The sequence below is a fragment of the Anolis sagrei genome, chromosome 11 (assembly GCF_037176765.1).
Source record: "Anolis sagrei isolate rAnoSag1 chromosome 11, rAnoSag1.mat, whole genome shotgun sequence".
Lineage (NCBI taxonomy): Eukaryota > Metazoa > Chordata > Lepidosauria > Squamata > Dactyloidae > Anolis > Anolis sagrei.
The window spans coordinates 29,498,866-29,520,210 of NC_090031.1; the positions used below are offsets into that span (position 1 = coordinate 29,498,866).

Genomic DNA, 21,345 nt, shown 5'->3' on the forward strand with positions numbered 1-21,345 from the left:
TCTCTCTCCATACCATAGAGATGAGGGCCTGGGACTGTCTCTCTCTCTCTCTCTCTCCATACTATAGAGATAACGCGTTATCGCGTTTCATTGCGCTAACTTTTAACTCCATAAGTACGAAAACTTTTCAGGATATGGTGAATAAGGACAAGTTTAGGATTTTATTATTATTATTATTTCCTTTAAGGGTTTTTTTTTCTTATGGGCCGAAAGCTTTAAATATCTGCAATCAAAGGAATTGTGGGAGTTGTAGTTGTGTTTGAGAAACGAACGGAAACCCGAGATGGGGCGGACCCTTTTCTGAATATTGATGAAGGGGGCGTGGCTTAAGGTGGGAGGTGGAAAGGAGCAATGAGGCGAAAAGGGGCGTGGCTTTCTATTAGCGAAGCGGCCTATCAGAGGACGAGGATGGGAAGGGGGCGTGGCCAAAGTGGGCGCGAGCCGAGAGGAAGGCGGGGCAAAGGGGGCGTGGCCTCGCCTCAGGCTTTTGTTCAGTCTGAGAAGAGGAAGGAAGGAGGAAAGGAGGAAACGGAAGCGGAAGAGGAAGAGGAAGGGGCATGTCGTACATTCCGGGCCAGCCCGTCACCGCCGTGGTGGTCAGTTAGCCTTTTAATATTATTTATTCTATATTATATCATTATTATTTTAGAGTATTATTATTTATTATTATTTTATGCTATTTTATTATTATTTTATGCAATTATATCTCTTTATTATTATTTTTATATTATATTAATATTATTTATGCTCTATTATATTCTTATTATTGTACAGTATTATATATTTATTATTATTTTATGCTATTTTTTATTTTATATGATTTTATTATTATTTTATACTATTATATCTCTTTATTTATTATTTTTATATTATATTAATATTATTTATGCTCTATTATATTATTATGCCATATTATTATTATTTGTCCATTATTTTGTATGTATATTATTATTTTATACTATCATTATAATATCACATTATTATTTGTATATTATATTTTTTATTTTATATTGATATTATACCATTAACACATTATTATTATTTTATTATTTTATATTTACGTTATTATTTTTATTATTATTTTATACTGTTATACTGTTATATCGCATTCTTCTTTATATATTATATTATACTATTATATTAAAATTATTATATTTGTATATTTTATTAATAATGTATATTTAAATTATAATTTATTCTGTTATATTATTATTATTTTATATTATTATATCACATTATTTGTATATTATAATATATTTTTATTTGTATATTATAATATATGTATTATTTGTGTATTATAATATATGTATTATTTTATATTATTATGTCACATTATTTGTATAATATAATATACGTTTTATTTGTATATCATAATATATGTATTATTTTATATTATTGTGTCACATTACTTGTATATGAAAATATATGTTTTATTTGTATATTATAATATATGTATTATTTGTATATTATAATATATGTATTATTTTATATTATTATGTCACATTATTTGTATTTTATAATATATGTTTATTATTTCATACTATTATATTATTGGGTTGTTGTAGGTTTTTTCGGGCTATATGGCCATATTCTAGAGGCATTCGCTCCTATTACTATTATTATTTTATATTTATATTATTTTATATGTATATTATTACCCTAGTATATTTTGCTTATATTATAATATAATAATGAATATTTGTTTCTTTTACATTTTTATATTACTATAGATTATGATTTTATATTATATATTTTATACTATTGTGTTATGTTATTATTTTACATTTATATTAGTATGCTCTTATATTATAAATATAATAGTAAATAATATTTATATTTATTATTATTAATAATAATATGTTATATATTATTATTTTATACTATATTATACACTAGCCATCCCCTGCCATGCATTGCTGTGGCCCAGTCTTTGTATATGTGTTTTGTGTGTGTATATATTTGTGTATATGTGTATATATGTGCGTTTGTGTGTATATATGTAGTTTTGCACATGTGTTGTAATGTATTTTTTATTTTATTGGCTTTTTAAGTCCCTTCCGCTGTGTTTTCACTGTTTTTATGAGTGATGGCCACTCGTTGGCCTTATAGGTATATTGTGTCCAAATTTCGTGTCAATTCATCCAGTGGTTTTTGAGTTATGTTGATGCCACAAACAAATAGTACATTTTTATTTATATAGATTATATATACAATTTTATATTACTTTTTACTGTGATTGCATACTATTGTTTGCTATTATTATGTTTTTATTTTATTATTGCTATAATATATATTACTTTATCATTACTGTCTTTACATATTACTGTTATTGTATTGCTGTAGTATATATTTATTTTATTATATTACTAGCGGTCCCCTGCTATGCGTTTCTGTGGCCCAGTCTGGTGATATGGAAAATAAAGGAAATAGAAAGTGCTGGTTTCTAATATATGTAATGTCTTTATGATTGTGGATAAACAGTATTTCTTGATGTTTCTTTGATAGTGTTGACGTAGAGATTGTCTAGTTTGCCTACTCTGGAACATACAACATGTAATTGTCTTTCTTTAGGGGTCCCTTTCAAATCTATGATACTTTATCTCTCAGTGTGTGAATCATATATATCTATCTATATCTATAGCTGGATGGCTCTCTGTCAGGAGGGCTTTGATGATGTTTTCTTGCCCTGGTGAAGGGAGTTGGACTGAATGGCCTTAAGTATTTTCTGTTGGTCATGGGGGTCCTGTGTGGGAAGTTTGCCCCAATTCTGTCGTTTGTGGGGTTCAGAATGCTCTTTGATTGTAGGTAAACTATAAATCCCAGTATCTACAACTCCCAAGTGTCAAGGTCTATTCCCCCCAAACTCCATGTGTGTTCCTATTTGGGCATATGGAATATTCATGCCAAGTTTGGTCCAGATCCATCATTATTTGAGTCCACAGTGCTCTCTGGATGTAAGTGAACTACAACTCCCAAACTCAAGGTCAATGCCCACCAAACCCAGTATTTTCTGCTGGTCATGGGAAAACTGTGTGCCAAGTTTGGTTCAATTCCATTGTTGGTGGGGTTCAGAATGCTCTTTGATTGTAGATGAACTATAAATCCCAGCAACTACAACTCCCAAATGACAAAATCTATTTTTTTTTTAGTCTTGTGTCCAAATTTGGTGTCAATTCATCCAGTGGTTTTTGAGTTATGTTGATGCCACAAACAAATAGTACATTAGGTTCTTGTGGGGTTTTTTTCGGGCTATAGAGCCATGTTCTAGAGGCATTTCTCCTGACGTTTCGCCTGCATCTATGGCAAGCATCCTCAGAGGTGTGAGGTCTGTTGGAATTAGGACAATGGGTTTATATATCTGTGGAATGGCTGGGGTGGGGCAAAGAGCTCTTCCCTGCTGCAGTTAGGTGTGAATGTTTAGCTGATCACCTTCATTAGCATTTGAAGGTCTGCCTGAGCCTGGGAAAATCTGTTGCTGGGAGGTGTTAATCTGTGCCTGGTTTTTTCCTCTCTGTTGTTTAGCTGTTATAATTTTAGAGTTTTTTTAATAGTGGTAGCCAGATTTTGTTCATTTTCATGGTCTCTTCCTTTCTGTTGAATTTGTCCACATGCTTGTGGATTTCAATGGCTTCTCTGTGTAGTCTGACATGGTGGTTGTTGGAGTGGTCCAGCATTTCTGTGTTCTCAAATAATATGCTGTGTCCAGGCTGGTTCATCAGGTGCTCTGCTATGGCTGACTTCTCTGGTTGAAGTAGTCTGCAGTGCCTTTCATGTTCCTTGATGCGTGTCTGGGCGCTGCGTTTGGTGGTCCCTATGTAGACTTGTCCACAGCTGCATGGTACACAATGGTAGACTCCTGCAGAGGTGAGAGGATCCCTCTTGTCCTTTGCTGAACGGAGCATTGGTTGGATTTTCTTGGTGGGTTTGTAGATGGTTTGTATGTTGTGTTTCCTCATCAGCTTCCCTCTGCGGTCAGTGGTTCCCTTGATGTATGGCAGGAACACTTTTCCTCTGGGTGGATCTTCATCTTTACTCTCGTGGCTTGTTCTTGGTCTTGAAGCTCTTCTGATGTCTGAGGTGGAGTCTCCATTGGCCTGGAGAGCCCAGTTGAGGTGGTTCAAGTTCATCTTGGAGGAGGTGGGCTTCGCAGATTCTTTTTGCACGGTCTGCCAAGGCTTTAATGGTGCTTCTTTTTTGACTTGGGTGATGGTTGGAGTTTTTATGTAGATATCTATCTGTGTGTGTGGGTTTTCTGTAGACGGTGTGACCCAATTGTTGATCTGGTTTGCGGATGACTAGGACATCTAGAAAAGGCAGTCTTCCTTCATTTTCTATTTCCATGGTGAACTGGATGTTTGGGTGGATGCTGTTCAGATGGTCCAGGAACCTGTTGAGTTCTTCATCTCCATGGCTCCAAATGGTGAAGGTGTCATCCACATATCTGAACCATATCATGGGCTTTTTGGTTGCTGTCTCCAGGGCTTGTTTTTCAAAGTGTTCCATGTAGAAGTTAGCTATGACCGGGCTGAGAGGGCTCCCCATAGCTACTCCATCTTTCTGTTCGTAGAATTCATTGTCCCACTGAAAGTAACTGGTGGTAAGGCAATGGTGAAACAGAGCCGTGATGTCTTCTGGGAACCTCTGGTTGATGAGTGCCATGGTGTCTGCTACCGGGACCATAGTAAATAGAGATACCACATCGAAGCTGATCAGTTTGTCGTTTGTATTTAGCTTGAGATTGCTGATTTTTTCTATGAAGTGGGCTGAGTCCTTGATGTAGTGTGCAGTGAGCCCAATATGGCTTTGTAACTGTGCAGCAAGAAATTTTGCTAGGTCGTATGTGGGGGATCCAATGGCAATAGTACATTTTTATTTATATAGATATATTATTTTATATTACTTCGTACTGTGATTGCATACTATTGTTTGCTATTATTATGTTTTTATTTTATTATTGCTATTGCTATAGTATATATTACTTTATCCTTACTGTTATTGTATTGCTGTATTCTATATTTATTTTATTATATTGATATTATCATAATATAATATATGATAATATAATGGCAGTAATATATAGTGTAATAATAGTAATTTTAAAGTAATATGAATATAGTCGTGTATACTAATGTACCCATGGCAGGAAGTCACCAAAGGGGCAGAAAGTTCTAGTTACCACTGTATTACATGAGAAGAATGTCCTTTTCTGTCTTTGGTTCGTGCCAAGCATGGAAGGGCCTGATGCTTCCTTGTTTGGCTGCCGGCTCTCTCTTTTATCTCTTTGTCCAAGGGTCTGCCCATGAGATCATCGCCAGCATTAGACTTTGCTTTTTGTGAAAGGGCAGCTTGTTTACGTACTCTAAAACTGAAGGGAAAGATTCTTTGCCCTGAAGGATGTCCAGGGAAAGAAACCAGTCTGTCTTTCGGGCTGTAAAGGTCGACAACAAGCTAGACAAATAGTCGGGAGCTTACTCCAACCTGGGCTGTGCCATCCGACTGACCTTTCTGCCTCTTTTCTCTCTCCTTTCTCCTTCCTGTTTTCCAGCAAAGGGTCGAGATCCACAAACTCCGCCAAGGGGAAAACCTCATCCTGGGTTTCAGCATCGGGGGCGGCATTGACCAGGACCCCTCCCAGAACCCCTTTTCCGAGGACAAGACCGACAAGGTCAGCGCTTGGTATTCTGGGTCATATGGTTGTACTGAAGGGCCCTCAAAGACACCAATAATAATAATAATGATAATAATATAATTCCATCTCCTTGTATGGCAGAAGAAGTTTGGACTGGATGGCCCCTTGAGGTCTCTTCCAACTCTAGGAGTCTCATAATAATAATAATAATAATAATAATAATTATTATTATTATTATTATTATTATTATTCCATCTTCTTGTCTGGCAGAAGAATCTTGGACTGGATGGCCCCTTGAGGTCTCTTCCAACTCTAGGAGAATAATAATAATATTATTATTAATAATAATAATAATAATAATTCCATCTTTTCTTACTGAAGGAGCTTGGACTGGATGGCCCTTGAGGTGTCTTCCAACTCTAGGAGTCTCATAATAATAATAATAATAATAATAATAATAATAATAATAATAATAGTAATAGTAATAATAATAATTCCATCTTGTCTTACAGAAGGAGCTTGGACTGAATGGCCCTTGAGGTCTCTTCCAACTCTAGGAGTCTCATAATAATAATAATAATAATAATTATTATTATTCCATCTTTTCTTACTGAAGGAGCTTTGACTAGATGGCCCTTGAGGTGTCTTCCAACTTTAGGAGTCTCATAATAATAATAATAATAATTCCATCTTGTCTGGCAGAAGAATCTTGGACTGGATGGCCCTTTGAGGTCTCTTCCAACTAATAATAATAAGAAGAATAATAAGAATAATTCCATCTTCATGTCTGGCAGAAGGAACTTGGACTGGATGACCCCTTGAGGTCTCTTCCAGCTTTAGGAGTCTCATAATAACAACAACAACAACAACTTTGGGGTAGTTTGAACCCCTAAATCACCCCTTTGCCTATGGGCTTGACAGCCTGCACCCCTGTTTTGGTGGCTTTGTATTTCTATGCATTGGCAAGCCTGACCAATGCTCTTGTCCTTCTCTTTCAGGGCATTTATGTGACCCGAGTGACGGAGGGCGGCCCGGCGGAAGTGGCGGGGCTTCAGGTGGGAGACAAGATCATGCAGGTGAGCCTCGCCCTTCGGGTTTGTTTTCAATCGGCCTGTTTCCTGGCCAGTGTGCGTATATAGATCAGACCTGGGCCAAATATAATACAATATGATTATATATATGTGTGTGTGTGTGTGTGTAATATATTGTATATACATGTAATATTTATAGTATAAAGTAATACAATACTAATATGATATAATAATTATATATTTTATATTACATGTAACATTACTAATAATATTACAATATAATGGTATAATGCTATATAGTAATATCTAACACTGATATTGTTCTATCTAATATATCTATATATATATAGATATATTTATAATATATCTAATATATTTTATTACATGTAATAATATAACATAATGTAATGTAAAAATATAATATTGTATATACATATAATATTATTATAGTGTATTACTAATAATAATATGATATTATAATTATATATTTTATACTACATGTAATATTACTAATAATATTACAATATAATGGTATAATACTATATAGTAATATCTAACACTGATATTGTGCTATGCTAATATAATAATAATAATACAATAATATTTATATGTTTTATATTACATGTAATATTGCTAATAATATTACAATATAATGGTATAATACAATATATGACACTGATATGTCAATATATGACACTGATATTGTGCTATGCTAATAATATAATAATACTAATATAATACAATATTATAATTATATATTTTATATTACATGTAATATTACAATAGAATGGTATAGTACAATATAGTAATATCTAACACTGATATTGTGCTATGTTATTAATATAATACTAATAGTAATACAATATTATAATTATATATTTTATATTACATGTAATATTACTAATAATATTACAATATAATTGTATAATACAATATAGTAATATATAATACTAATATTGTGCTATGCTAATAATATGATACTAATAATAATACAATATTATAATTATATATTTTATATTACATGTAATATTGCTAATAATATTACAATATGATGGTATAGTACAATATAGTAATATATGACACTGATATTGTGCTATGCTAATAATATAATACTAATAATAACACTATATTATAATTATATATTTTATATTACATATAACCCTTTCTTTAACACATATAATTCAATTTAAATATATAACCCTATCCAGGTGAACGGGTGGGACATGACCATGGTGACACACGACCAGGCGCGGAAGCGGCTGACCAAGCGCAACGAGGAAGTGGTCCGGCTCCTGGTGACCAGGCACTCCCTCCAGAAGGCTGTCCAGCAATCCATGATGGGCCCCACTTGCCATTGAGTCGCATTGGAGGAGGAGAAGGAGAAGGAGACTGGCGCCATCTTGGCAGAGGCAGGGCCCCATGCCTCTCCCAAGATGGCACCCGCTGCCAGAGAACCGGCCCGTTGGAATTCGCAGTTTTTGCAAACTTCCTCTTTTGGACGATGGGAACTTTCCGTGGCTTAACATAAATCAGTTATAGTCCAACTTTGGCCCTCTGAGTGTTTTGAACTTCAACTCCCACAATCCCTAACAGCCAGTAGGCTGTTAGGGATTGTGGGAGTTGAAGTCCAAAACACCCAGAGGGCCAAAGTTGGACCATGCCTGCTTTGAATCCATGTCCTGCCTTATCGCTTCCTCCGAGTTTACTACAAGGGTTGAATGAAAAGTAATGCCTCCGCCTTCGTAACTCCTCAACAGATGGCAGTACTTGTATGCAGCAGGTACTGGCTTGTTCAGTAGACTCTCCTCTACAGTTCCATTTTGGCGGGAAGCCATAGCATTGAATGGTTTTGTTGTTGAAGTGAAAAGTAATGCCTCCACCTTCGTAACTCCTCAACAGATAGCAGTACCGGTATGCGGCAGGTACTGGCTTGTTCAGTAGACTCTCCTCTACAGTTCCATTTTGGTGGGAAGCCTTAGCATTGAACGGTTGTGTTGGTAAAGTGCAAAGTATGGAACCCTGTGCAGACAGTCGGTCAGTGCGACTTAAGCAACAGCAGAAGGTGTCACCCCAAAGGTGTCACCCCAAAGGAGATTCGTTGGGGAATGCAAACTGTTGATGGTGATTGTGTTGATATGAGTACTGTGTGTCGTTGAGTGAGTAAGTTCAAAGATGTTGAGGTGACACCTTCTGCTGTCAAGAATTCAAGGACTGCACATTGCTTAAGTCAATTAACAACACAACCATTCAATGCTAAGGCTTCCTATCAAAATAGAACTATAGAGGAGAGTCTACTGAACAAGCCAGTACCTGCCGCATACCAGTACTGCCATCTGTTGAGGAGTTACGAAAGTGGAGGCATTACTTTTCACTTTAACAACACAACCATTCAATGCTAAAGCTTCTTGCCAAAATGGAACAGTAGACGAGAGTCTACTGAACAAGCCAGTACCTGCTTTTCATTCAACCCTCATATATTTTACCTAGGAAGCTCAAACTAGGAAATCCTACCATCAAAGATTCTGAAAAGCCACCCGAGTGCCATTTCGTATGTCAATCAATCCACAAACAGGGCATTTGTAACTTCCCATATTGAGAAGAGGCTTTTTGGCGCCTGCTGTGAGTTCCTTCAAATCCGGTATTTTGGAATATACTGTAAATACGCCCCCTCTTTCTCCCCGCTTTCCTATACATTGAGATCACTAACTTATTTCAGTATATTACTGCTCTTTCTCTCTCTTGACTTGGGCAGCATTGATTCTCTGTCCGACGGGGTGTAAACAGAGCGGCCGCGACCACTAGATGCCTCTTGATCACTGTGTCCTTTTTGTACTTCCGATTCCAAGGTTTTGATAAAAATGTATGATTCTTTTCTTTTTTGGGTAGGGAAGGGGGATTTTGTGGTTTTTTGCGCACAAAACACTGAACTCGTGATTCACCGCACTCGCCTTGTTTCGAAGGGATGTTGATCATTTGCTATGACAATAATAAACCAGCCAATCAAGGCTTTCTGACGGACAGGCGGGCGCCTGCGTTTCTTGTGGTACTCGCTGTGACAGGGATAAACATGCCCGGGGAATTTTGTGACATTGTGGTACACAATAGGCGTATAGGCGTCTGGGACATCCAGTCCAACCCCATTCTGCCATGAAGCAGGAAAATTGCATTCAAAGCACCCTCGACAGATTATTATTATTATTATTATTAACTTTATTTGTACCCCGCGAGCATCTCCCGAAGGACCTCTGTTTCAAAGCCTCCACCACACTCCGGGGCAGAGAGTTCCACTGCTGAACAGCTCTGATTTAGTTATGTGAGCTAATTTAATTGGGTGCAAAGAGAGAGAGAGAAAGGGAAATAGAAGAGGAAAGAAATAAGAAATGGAAGGGAGAAAGGAGGCATGAGAAAAAGAAAGGGAAGGAGAGAAAGAAAGGAGGAAAAGAGCGAGGGAGGGAGAAAGAAGGAGAGAGTCACAAGAAAGGGAAAGAAGGAGGAAGAAAGACACGTGAGAGAAGAAAAAGGGACCGGGAGATAGAGAAAAGGAGAAAGGGTCACAAGAAAAAGGAAGAAAGGGAAAGAAGGAGAGGAGGAAGAAAGGGACACAAAAGAAGAAGGAAGCAAGAGAGAAGGCGAGAGTTACAACAGAAAGAAAAGAAAGATAAAGGGAAAGAAGGAGGAGAGGAGGAAGAAAGGAAAGGGAGAAAAGGGGCACAAGAAAGAAAAAGAAAGGGAAGGAGAGCAAAGGAGAAGGGAGGGACGAAGGAGGAGAGAGTCACAAGAAAGGGAAAGGGGAGGAAGAAAGACATAAGAGAGAAGAAAAGGGGAGGGAGAGAGAAAAAGAAAGGAGAAAAGTAGGAGGGAGGGAGAGAAAGGAAAGGGTCACAAAGAAAAAGGAAGAAAGGAAAGAGGGAAAGAAGGAGAGGAGGAAGAAAGGATGGAGAAAAGGCACAAGAAGGAGAAAAAATGAAGAGAAAAAGAAAGGGAAGGAGAGAGCAAAGGAGGAGGGAGGGAGGAAGAAAGAAGGAAAGAGGGTCTCAAGAAAAAGGAAGAAAGAAGGAAAGGCAAAGGAGGAAGAATAGAAGAATAGGCAGAAGAGAAAAAGGGAAGGAGCGGAAGAAAAGCTATGGAATACTGGGAGCTGTGGTTTTACAAGGGCTTTTCTGCTGAATCACTCCAGTGACTCACCTCACAGCAAAGGGACAACAAAGGCGTGTTTTAGTATCACTTCCGATTGGCATATTCTGTGCTGTGGTTCGCTGGGATTTGTAGTTTGCCTTGGTCTCATCATTCTTTGATAGGGGGCAATGCTATGTAAACCCCCCCCCCCAATACACACACACACACTTGAACTTCCACGACTCAATGCTGTGGAAATCTGGGGGCTGCAGTTTGGCAGAGAAGGGGAAAGGCATTGCAAACTAGATCTCCCAGGCTCCCATATTGAGCTGCTGCAGAGGTTGTATGTGATGGTGAGAGTTGTAGGTGGAAGGCCTTGGAAAATTATAACTCCCAAGATGATGATGATGATGATGATGATTACTATTATTACTATTATTATTTAAAATTGCCATGGTTCAATCAGGTGTCAGGTGAAGCCCTTTGGCGCCCTCCTGTGGACACAGGAATATTGCCCTTGCCTTGAGATTCTGATCTGCAGCCCTTTGCCGCCATCCAGTGGCCAAAGAGGGGAGTGCAGCCTTGAGCCACACCTAGTGCCATGGCTCAGTGCTAGACTCCTGGGAGTTGTAGTTTTGTAAGGGCTTCTCTGCTGAATCATGGCAGTGACTCACCCCATTGCAAAGGTGCAACAAAGGCACCTTTTGTCACTGCTTGCAATTGCTGTGGCTCCCTGCTCTGGGCTGCTGGGATTTGTAGTTTGCCGTGGTCCCATTCTTCTCTGATAGGGGTCCCATTGTTCTCTGATAGGGGGCAGTGCTGTGTGACCCCCCTAGTTGAACTTCTACAGCATATTGCTATGGAATCCTTGGAGGTGTAGGTTGGCAGGGGAGGCGAAAGTCCTTGGAGAACTACGCCTCCCAGGCTCCCATAGTATTTAGCTGTTGCAGAGGTCGTATGGGATGGTGGGAGTTGTAGTTTGGCGAGGTATCAACACTCTTTTTCAGAGGAGGCAAAGAGCCTTGCAAAACTCTAACTCCCAAGATGATGATGATGATGATGGTTATTATTATTATTATTATTAAGAGAGAATAAAAGATTTTTTTTCACTGAACCCAAACTAGGTCTGCCTGCATTCCGGGCTCCTGGGAATGGTAGTTTGGCATGGTCCCGGCACTATCTGGCTCAGACCCTGGTTAAATTAGGCCTCCCAGGAGTAAACAACCAAACCATCTTTCTCCAGGCGGTGGGCCAAAATGGAGGGATTTCTTAAATTAGGACATTTTGAGGGTTGTAGTTTGGCAAGGCCCCAGCACTCTTGGGCAGAAGAGGAGAAATAATAATATTAATATTAATTCCCAGGATGTAATAATCATCATTATTATTGCATCCTTGAAGTGACTGGACTGACCTTGAAGGAGCTGGGGGTGGTGACGGTCGACAGGGAGCTCTGGCGTGGGCTGGTCCATGAGGTCACGAAGAGTCGGAGACGACTGAACGAATGAACAGCAACAACAACAATAATAATAGCACTTTATTTATATTCTGCCCTTCTCACCCTGAAGGGGACTCAGGGCAGATCACAAGTACACATACACGGCAAACATTCAACGCCGTTTGTATAGACAGTACACAGACAGACAGCACAGAAGGAGGTGTTGTTTTGATGCCATGGACGGTTGGGCTCGAGTCCACCGGGGGTGCTGTCGCTCCCTCCTCTATGACGAAGACTTCCTCATTCACCATTTTCTGATCTTTTTCTTTATAGTGTTGTAAAACACCTCCCTTGCTTTTAGCGGTACCTAATTTCTCTAATTACAGCTAAAGCTGTTTTTGAACTGCTTAGGTAAACAGTGAGCAGGGCTGACGGTTGGCCACTCACGCCGACCTGGGGCTTTGAACTTGCAACCTTTCGGTTTATAGATCTTCTAGTTGCTGATAATTTACCTGCTGTGCTAAACCTCCAGCCATTATTATTATTATTATTATTATTATTATTATTATTATTATTATTATTTGAAATAGCCATGGCCCAATGCTAATGGTCATTCCCTTTGCTGCCCTCTTGTGGACACAGGAATAGTTGCCCTTGCCTTGAGATTCTGATCTGCAATCCTTTGCTGCCCTCAAGTGGCCAGGCAGGGAAGTGCAATGATAGATCTATAATATGGAAGGTGAAGCCCTGATCAAGGCCGGTCCAGATCCAAAGCCCATGGGTTTCCAGACAAAGCTGTGTGTCCTCCTGTCATGATCTCTAGCTCGTGCCATACACCTCACACAAACCCCATGGCTATGGGTCGTTGGACCAAAAGGGATACATTATCATTATGAATTATTATTATTATTATTATTATATTATTCCTTGGCGAGTTGGTCAAGCCAACTTCAGACAGAGTCGGACACTTAACCCAGAGGCCAGAAAACCATGCAGCCACACCAAAGTAGGTTCAAATAACATATATTAATTTTTATTAACAGAAGTATAAACATCTTTGTATAAAGAAATATTCACACACACACACGCTCCCTCCCCAGCCCCTCTTATTTTCGAATAATTAAGCTAACAAGTAAACATTAATTAATATAAACAACTGTGACATTTTTTAAAAAGCCAAAACAAGTGCAAAAATTAAAACTTGGGAGTGCTTGTTGATGGCGCTTGAAGGCAGAGTGGCAGCGAATACAGAGGAGAAGGCCCCGGCTTCAATAACTTCCATGTCCTTGGCAGGAGGCAGTGATGGCAACCATGTGGGGGAAATCTGCATCAGAAATTAGCTTCCTCGCCTGTGATGTCTAGGGTATGACTGTGGCCTGAAGACACCCTCCGAAGAATATCCAAGCCTGGAAAAGGCTGTGGAAGGAAAACTACGAAAGAGATGATATGACCAACACTGAGGTTTACTCCCACTAAGGCCTTTCCTCCCACACAGAGAGGCTGCTCTCACACTGAGAGCGCTCTCAGACTGAGGCGTGGCTAAGCAACAGGCACGCTTGCTTCTATTGCCATACCTCAAATACCTCCCCGCTGAATCCGGATGATGTGACCCACAGTGAGACTTACTCCCACTAAGGCCTTTCCTCCCACACAGAGAGGCTGCTCTCACACTGATAGTGCTCTCAGACTGAGGCGTGGCTAAGCAACAGGGACGCCTGCTTCTATCTCCATGCCTCAAATACCTCCCCGCTGAATCCGGATGATATGACCCACAGTGAGGCCTACTCCCACTAAGGCCTTTCCTCCCACACAGAGGGGCTGCTCTCACACTGAGAGCACTCTCAGACTCAGGCGTGGCTAAGCAACAGGGACGCCTGCTTCTATCTCCATGCCTAAAATACCTCCCTGTTGAATCCGGATGATATGACCCACAGTGAGGCCTACTCCCACTAAGGCCTTTCCTCCCACACAGAGGGGCTGCTCTCACACTGAGAGCGCTCTGAGACTGAGGCGTGGCTAAGCAACAGGCACGCCTGCTTCTATCGCCATGCCTCAAATACCTCCCTGCTGAATCCGGATGATATGACCCACAGTGAGGCCTACTCCCACTAAGGCCTTTCCTCCCACACAGAGGGGCTACTCTCACACTGAGAGCACTCTCAGACTGAGGCGTGGCTAAGCAACAGGCACGCCTGCTTCTATCGCCATGCCTCAAATACCTCCCTGCTGAATCCGGATGATATGACCCACAGTGAGGCCTACTCCCACTAAGGCTTTTCCTCCCACACAGAGGGGCTGCTCTCACACTGAGAGCGCTCTCAGACTGAGGCGTGGCTAAGCAACAGGCACGCCTGCTTCTATCGCCATGTCTCAAATACCTTCCCGCTGAATGCGGTTCCTATTCACAGACTGAAATTGCTGTTTTTGATCCGCTAGGTGGGCAGGGAGCTGGGCCGAAGATTTCGGCGGGCAAGATTGACTGCAGCTGAACTAGGGATGAACCTTGTGCTTGTACGGCTGTACCAGGAGTTCCCATTTCCTTTTCTTTCTTGGCTTGTTTGTATGAAATCCTTTAGGGCATGCATTTTGCAATAAGGTGGCTTCCCTTGGTTTGCAATCATAGGGCCAACAGCCCATCAATCATTGTTCTGTAGTTCCGCCCCTTTTTCTGGGTTAAGGAGGGGAAAGGGGAGCTCTAGTTTCAGTTCACCCAGAGAAGCCTTTCGTACAGGACGTCAATCAGTTCCACCTGTAGAAAGCTTTGTCTTTTACCGCTCTTTCTTTTGCGGGGGGAATTTGGGCCCACAGCTTGACAGCCAGCCTTCGCTGGGAAACAAAGGACTTCTTTCCTCTTGGAAATCTACACAGAGACTTTGGCCTGGTAAGGACCTCTCCCGGCAGCCATAACGCCAATTGGTACCGGGTGTAGGGGCCCCACGCCAGCAAAGCCTAAATACAGATTGCCCAGGGAGGGGTCAAAAGGATTTCCCTGATAGTGAAGAAACGGTTCATGAAGAAAGTGGCCAAGATTAAGAAAGCCACCAGTTGTTACAAAACCTTGAAGTGTTTGTTTGATTGATTGAAAATTTAAGCACCAATAAAGAACTTTCTAAGCCTCTAAAGAACTTTGTATAGGGAAATCCAAAGGACCTCTCATCCGAGGCACCCCGGCGTCCCGTTGGGCATATAGAAAACACGTCCTGTCTACAGACCTTTTCACAGGCCCAGCGCGTGACAGCACAAACCTGCTTAAGGTGCCTAAATACTCAGAAAAATACACCTGCCTCCTCCCTCCCTCCCGCGCCTCCGACTCACCCTCATCCAATTCCATGGGCTCTTCTTCTAATTTGTCGACTTCATCCATCTTCTGACTCCTGTGAGGAAGGGAAGAGGAAGCTCTCCGTTGGGTTGGGGGCTGCAGGCCCTTCCGCCCCCCACCCCACTCTCAACCCCCGTCCGTCAAGGAGGCCGAGAGCAACGTAAACGATCCTGCTCTGCCTCCGGAGAGCGTTGTCGCCTTCCTCCCGGCCTCCTCAAAGCAATCGGAAGAGGGACGGAGAAAGGAAGCTCCCGCCTGACATGCGGCACTTACGTTTTCAGTGGAACATACGGCTTGGAAGAGGGCCATCGGTATTGCGGCATCCTCCTCTGGAAGGAGGAAAAGAAAAAGGAGGCCATTCGCACGCTCCCAAAGAAGCCCTGGATCCAAGAGGCTCCTTCTGCGTGACCGCATCTCTGTATACGAACCCACACGATCTCTTTGATCATCCGGAGAGGCCCTGCTCACGCTCCCACCTCCTTCGCAGGCACGATTGGTGGGGAAGAGTGAGAGGGCCTTCTCGGTGGTGGCCCCTCGACTCTGGAATTCACTCCCTAAGGGCATCAGACATGCCCCAATGCTGGCAGTCTTTAGGAGGAGCCTGAAAACGTGGTTGTTCCAGTGTGCCTTCCCAGAATAAGGAAAACTATGTCCTCAAATGCACTTTAATATTGATTTAGGATTGTCTGCATGCCCTCAACACTCTTTGAAAACCCTATCCTAGTTGTTCATACCCAGCATTTTAAATTTTAATTATTACATTTGGCCCGGCCATAGGTTTTCAAATGCTGTATGTTATAGATCCGATGAGCCTGCAGTGTTCTGAAAGTCCTTTTGGCTGCGAGAAATTGTGGGATAGCATCTGTGTCTCTGCAGCGTAGAAGGAAGGTCAGGGAGCACAGTCCTCAGATGATGGGATTTGTAGTACTTTCAAACGCTTTGGTTCCCACAGACCACTGTGGCGCCCACCAATGACAGATCAAGACCAAACTTGGCACACACAGCCCCCGTGACCCATTCTACATCCTGGTGCAGTTTGGAGGAGGGTGGACCATGGATGATGGGACTTGCAGTACCTTCACTCACTTCCTGAGACCACTGTGACCCACACCAATGATGGATAAAGACCAAACTTGGCACACAGAGCCCCCATGACCCATTCTACATCCTGGTGCAGTTTGGAGGAGGGCGGACCATGGATGATGGGACTTGCAGTACCTTCACTCACTTCCTGAGACCACTGTGACCCACACCAATGACGGATCAAGACCAAACTTGGCACACAGGGCCCACATACCCCATTTGACATCCTTGTGTAGTTTGGGGGAGGATGGACCAGGGACATGGGATTTGCAGTACCTTCACCCGATTCACTTTCCACAGAACACTGTGGCCCCCACAAATCACAGATCTAGACAAAACTTGGCACACAGATCCGCCATGACCCACTTTAGATCCTGGTGTGGTTTGGGGGAGTACAGACCACAGATGATGGCATTTGCAGTACTTTCACTCACTTCCTGAGACCACTGCGACCCTCATCCAATGACCGATAAAGACCAAACTTGGCACACAGAGCCCCCATGACCCATTAACCCCCAAGCAAACGGTTTTCACATGAAGCACCTCTTACCTTGGGAAGGAATACGATGGGGAAAAGGTCGAGCTGGAGCTGGAGCTGGCCGGCAACAGAGCAGGGTTACAATGCTTGGTCTTAAATAGGCACTTGGGCCCAGGGAGGGCGAGCAGAGCGGCAGGTCTAGGAAAAAAGGGGAAGAGGAGGAGGGAGAGCATTGGCCTCGTCTCTCAGTATGACGTCAAGCATGCCCCCCCCCCCCAAAACAAGGGATGGTGACTTATAGTTCTGCAAAGGACAAAGGTACCAGACTGCACAATAGGGGTTAAGTCTGGGTTACACTGCCAAGGCACTAACAACAACAAGGACCCCACGAGGCTTTTGGGAAATGGCTGGATCTTGGGACTTCTGCCCTTCATGAGAGTTGTAGTTTCCCAAGGACCAAAGTGTGAATCAGTTGCAGCACAGCTGGGGTTTCATCTGCCAGCCTTCCCAATGATCATGGACTCTCTGCCTGCATGTCTTGGACTTCAGTACATACTATCTCCCTCATGAACTTTCCTCAAAGACCTTTTAAAACATTGGACTTCAGGCTTCTTCATAAAAATTAATCCTCTTATTAAATATACATGGGATGTGGGACAAAGATGGGGTTTTGTTGCTATGAAATGCTTATGATTTGAATGTATGTATCTTGCTATGAAATATCTTTTGCCCCCCCCCCCTTTTACCCTTGCCCTTTGCCCCAAAAAAGGCGACCAGGAAAAACCACTCAGTGCCCGAGGGGGCTGCTGTTCCCTCGAAACCAACCTTATCACAGACATGGACAATAGCAACTGGAAATTCTTTGTTTATTTTTCTGAGTTGGCCTGGTAAACAGGGAATTTCTCTGGTCACATTTTAATTTAATCACAAAGGGGCGAGACTGGCCCCAGGGGTCTTCTTGCCTGGCTCTGTTTGTTGACCCCCCTAAAGTCTCATTTGGTTTCAAGTAGAGAAACCCCCCACCCAGCTACGCACGATTTCACCACAAAGTCTCCACTGCGCTTGGCACTGAGGGAGAAGAGACGCCGGGGCTCCACCGGATGGTGCAGGGCCAAGGGCCAAGGGCCCGCTTCTTCCAGTATTAGGGCAACTGCAAAGAATCATAGAATAATAGGAGTTGGAAGAGATCTGAATCGTCACGTCAATGCCTGATCTGCAGGATGTATTTTCATTCACGGGACCAAATTTGGCACAAATACCCGATATGCCCAAATTTGAATACTGGTGAGGTTGGGGAGATTGATTTCGTCATTTGGGGATGGTAGTTGCTGGGATTTATAGTTCACCTACAATCACAGAGCATTCTGAACCCCACCAATGGCAGAGACCCCCATATCTTGAAGGGACTCGCTGGCATGAGCCTCCCTCCAGCCTCACACGCTCTCCCTCGCACTACGCTGCCACACGCCAAGCACGCCTGCTCTCCCCTCCCTGTTTGGGGTCTCAGAAACAGCCCTCCCCTTGGCCGAGAAGCCAGCCAATCACAGCGGAGGAGGGCTTCTGGTGGGAGGATTCGCCGTCTGTTTCCAAAAAGGGAGAGAAGGACAGGCGGAGAGAGCGTCAGCCTTCTCTGCCAAAGGGGTTCCTCAGACCATCAGAAAGAGATGTTTTGGGATGGTCTTTGGCGACCCCTCTGAAACCCCCCTCGTGATCCCGCAAGGGTCCCGACCCCCAGGTTGAGAAACACTGACCTCAGCAGTTTGAAACCACTGTGAGCTGTGAGTAGAGAAATTAGGCAGGGAGGTATTTTACGGCACCATAAAAAAAAGAAATACCAGACTCTTGACACAAATAAAAGTTCAACCTTTACACACGAGGCCTTCTCATATCGAGGCCTACCTCACACTCTGAGGCTTACCTCACAGCTCTCTTACTGAGGCGTCCTCTCACACAGAGAAGCTTCTCTCACACTGAGAGCTCTCACAGACCGAGGTGTTACTAAGAAACAAGCACACCTGTTTATACAAGGATTGAATGACAAGTAATACCTCCACCTTCGTAACTCCTCAACAGATGGCAGTACTGGTATGCGGCAGGTGCTGGCTTGTTCAGTAGACTTTCCTCTACAGTTCTATTTTGGCAGGAAGCCTTAGCATTGAACTGTTGTGTTGATAAAGTGCAAAGTATGGAACCCTGGTCAATGCGACTTAAGCAATGTGCAGTCGGTTGTTGTAGGTCTTTCGAGCTATATGGCCATGTTCTAGAAGCATTGTCTCCTGACTTTTCGCCTGCATCTATGGCAAGCATCCTCAGAGGTTGTGTTACCCTTGAATTCTTGACAGTAGGTGTCACCCCAAAGGAGATTAATCAGAGAATGCAAGCTGTTTATGGTGATGTGTTGATGTGAGTACTGTGCGTCGTTGGATGAGTAAGGTTAAAGATGTTGAGGTGGGAACATCTGACTGGTGTGACAAACAAAGAGTTGGGTGTCCTGTGGCAGCAACCACTCAGTTTCACAAACAAAAGGTTGACAGATTGATTGAGGACGATTCTCGTATCACTCAGAGAGAAATTTCAAGCATAATCAGCATTTCACAAGAACGTGTGGGTCACATGATTGCTTTGCTTGGCTATTGGGAGATCTGTGCACGATGCATACCCAGGATGCTGACGCCTGAAATGAAAGCGCACAGACTTGAAACTTCAGAGACTGGATCTCTCCACCGTACGACATCCTCCATACAGTCCAGATTGAGCACCATCTGACTTCTATTGTTCCTAATAATGAGATCTGTGGGGACATCATGATGCTTCTGATGCAGACGTTGGGAGAACTGTGAGACGCTGGTTGTGTCGACTTCTTCCGTGACAGTTTCAGAAAACTTGTTCATTGTTGGCAGAAATGTATCCAATTGTCTGGTGATTATGTGGAAAAGCAAATAGTGGTCGTTAAAGAGGATGATTTCTGCGTTTGATTTATTAAAATATTCCCATCCGAACCCAACTAGTGAAGGTGGAGGCATTACTTTTCATTCAACCCTCGTATTGAACCGTGGCTTCCCTGAGTCACTGCACCCATTTAACCCTTTCAGTGCTTGACTCGAGCACAACCTCCAGGACATCGAAGGTGGGGAAAATGCCGACGTAGACATTTTTCTGTTGTCTGTCCTGTCCGTTTGCGACATTGAATGTTGGCCGTGGATGTGTTCTGCGATCCGCCCTGAGACGGCGTGAGAAGGGCGGAATTGAAGTGCTGTAAAGAAATAAACAGGCGGAAGCACTATATCGGCATTTTCCCCAACTTCGGCGTCCCGGAGGCTGTGCTCGATTCCGGCCACTGGGGGTGCTCTCGCTCCATTATGTCTGTCAAAGAGCCCTTGATCACAGACTTCCTCCTTCCTTTGAGTGCCGGCATTTATCTGGAACGTCTTTTATGGTGCCGTAAAAAGGAAGAGCCGCCAAACAAGACGACAGCAGAAAATCCCGCTGCCTGGGAGTCTGGTGGAGTCTCCTTCTCTGGATTTTTTCCAGGAGAGGCGGGATGGGCATCTGTCGGGAAGGCTCTATCCAATCTTTCTTCACAGAGACATCGGCGCCTTCTCACCTTCTCTTCCCTGTCCTCTCGTCTTGCTGAGGCTATGGCTCCATTTCCTCAGCCTTCCTCTTCTTTGCCGGTATCAGGTCAAGAAGAGTCACCTCCGGAAGAGAAGACCGCTGGTCCAGACTGACAGGAAGGAAACGGGAAGTAGAGCTGAAAGGCAGGGCCTGGGTTTCCTCCACCCCTCTTCCTCTTCCCTTTCTTCCTTTCCTCCCTCCCTTTCCCTCATACTCCTCCTCCCCTTCCGTTCATCCTTCCTTTCCCTCATGTACCTTGACCCCCTTTTCTTCCTCTCCTTTCTTTGCATTCCTTCTATTTCCTTCCCTCGCTTCGTCCCTTCTTCCTTCCCTCTCTTTTCTTTGCATTCCTTCCTTTTCAATCCCTTTTTCTTTCCTTCCTTCCGTCACAAACTCTCTTTTCTTTCTTTCCTTGCTTTCTCTCATAACACATCCCCCTCTTTTCTCTTCCTTTGTTTTCTTTTCCTTTCTCTTCATTTCTCCCACTCTTTTTCTTTCCTTCCCTTGCTTTCTCTCGTAACACCTTCTCCCTGTTCTCTTCCTTCCCTCTCTCTTTCAGTCCCTTTTCTACCTCTCCTTTCTCTTCATTCATTCTCTTCTTTCCTTCCCTCCCTTCTTCCTTCCCTCTTTTCTTTCTTT

The 21,345-nt window shown here is 42.7% G+C and overlaps 1 protein-coding gene and 1 long non-coding RNA gene across 2 annotated transcripts; one reads left to right on the forward strand and one right to left on the reverse strand.

Annotated features, from left to right (window-relative positions):
* The first annotated feature begins 478 nt into the window (after positions 1-478).
* TAX1BP3 (Tax1 binding protein 3) lies at positions 479-8,254 on the forward strand. Its single transcript, XM_060756838.2, has 4 exons — positions 479-596; positions 5,546-5,665; positions 6,628-6,705; positions 7,869-8,254. Exons 1-4 carry the CDS (start codon positions 558-560, stop codon positions 8,016-8,018), a joined length of 387 nt encoding a protein of 128 aa, XP_060612821.2. The 5' UTR covers positions 479-557; the 3' UTR covers positions 8,019-8,254.
* A 5,116-nt stretch (positions 8,255-13,370) lies between these two features.
* LOC137097691 (uncharacterized) lies at positions 13,371-15,944 on the reverse strand. Its single transcript, XR_010910361.1, has 3 exons — positions 15,804-15,944; positions 15,527-15,585; positions 13,371-13,641 (listed from the first exon to the last, which is right to left on the reverse strand). It is a non-coding gene; the product is annotated as an uncharacterized lncRNA (long non-coding RNA).
* Between the last annotated feature and the right edge of the window lie 5,401 nt (positions 15,945-21,345).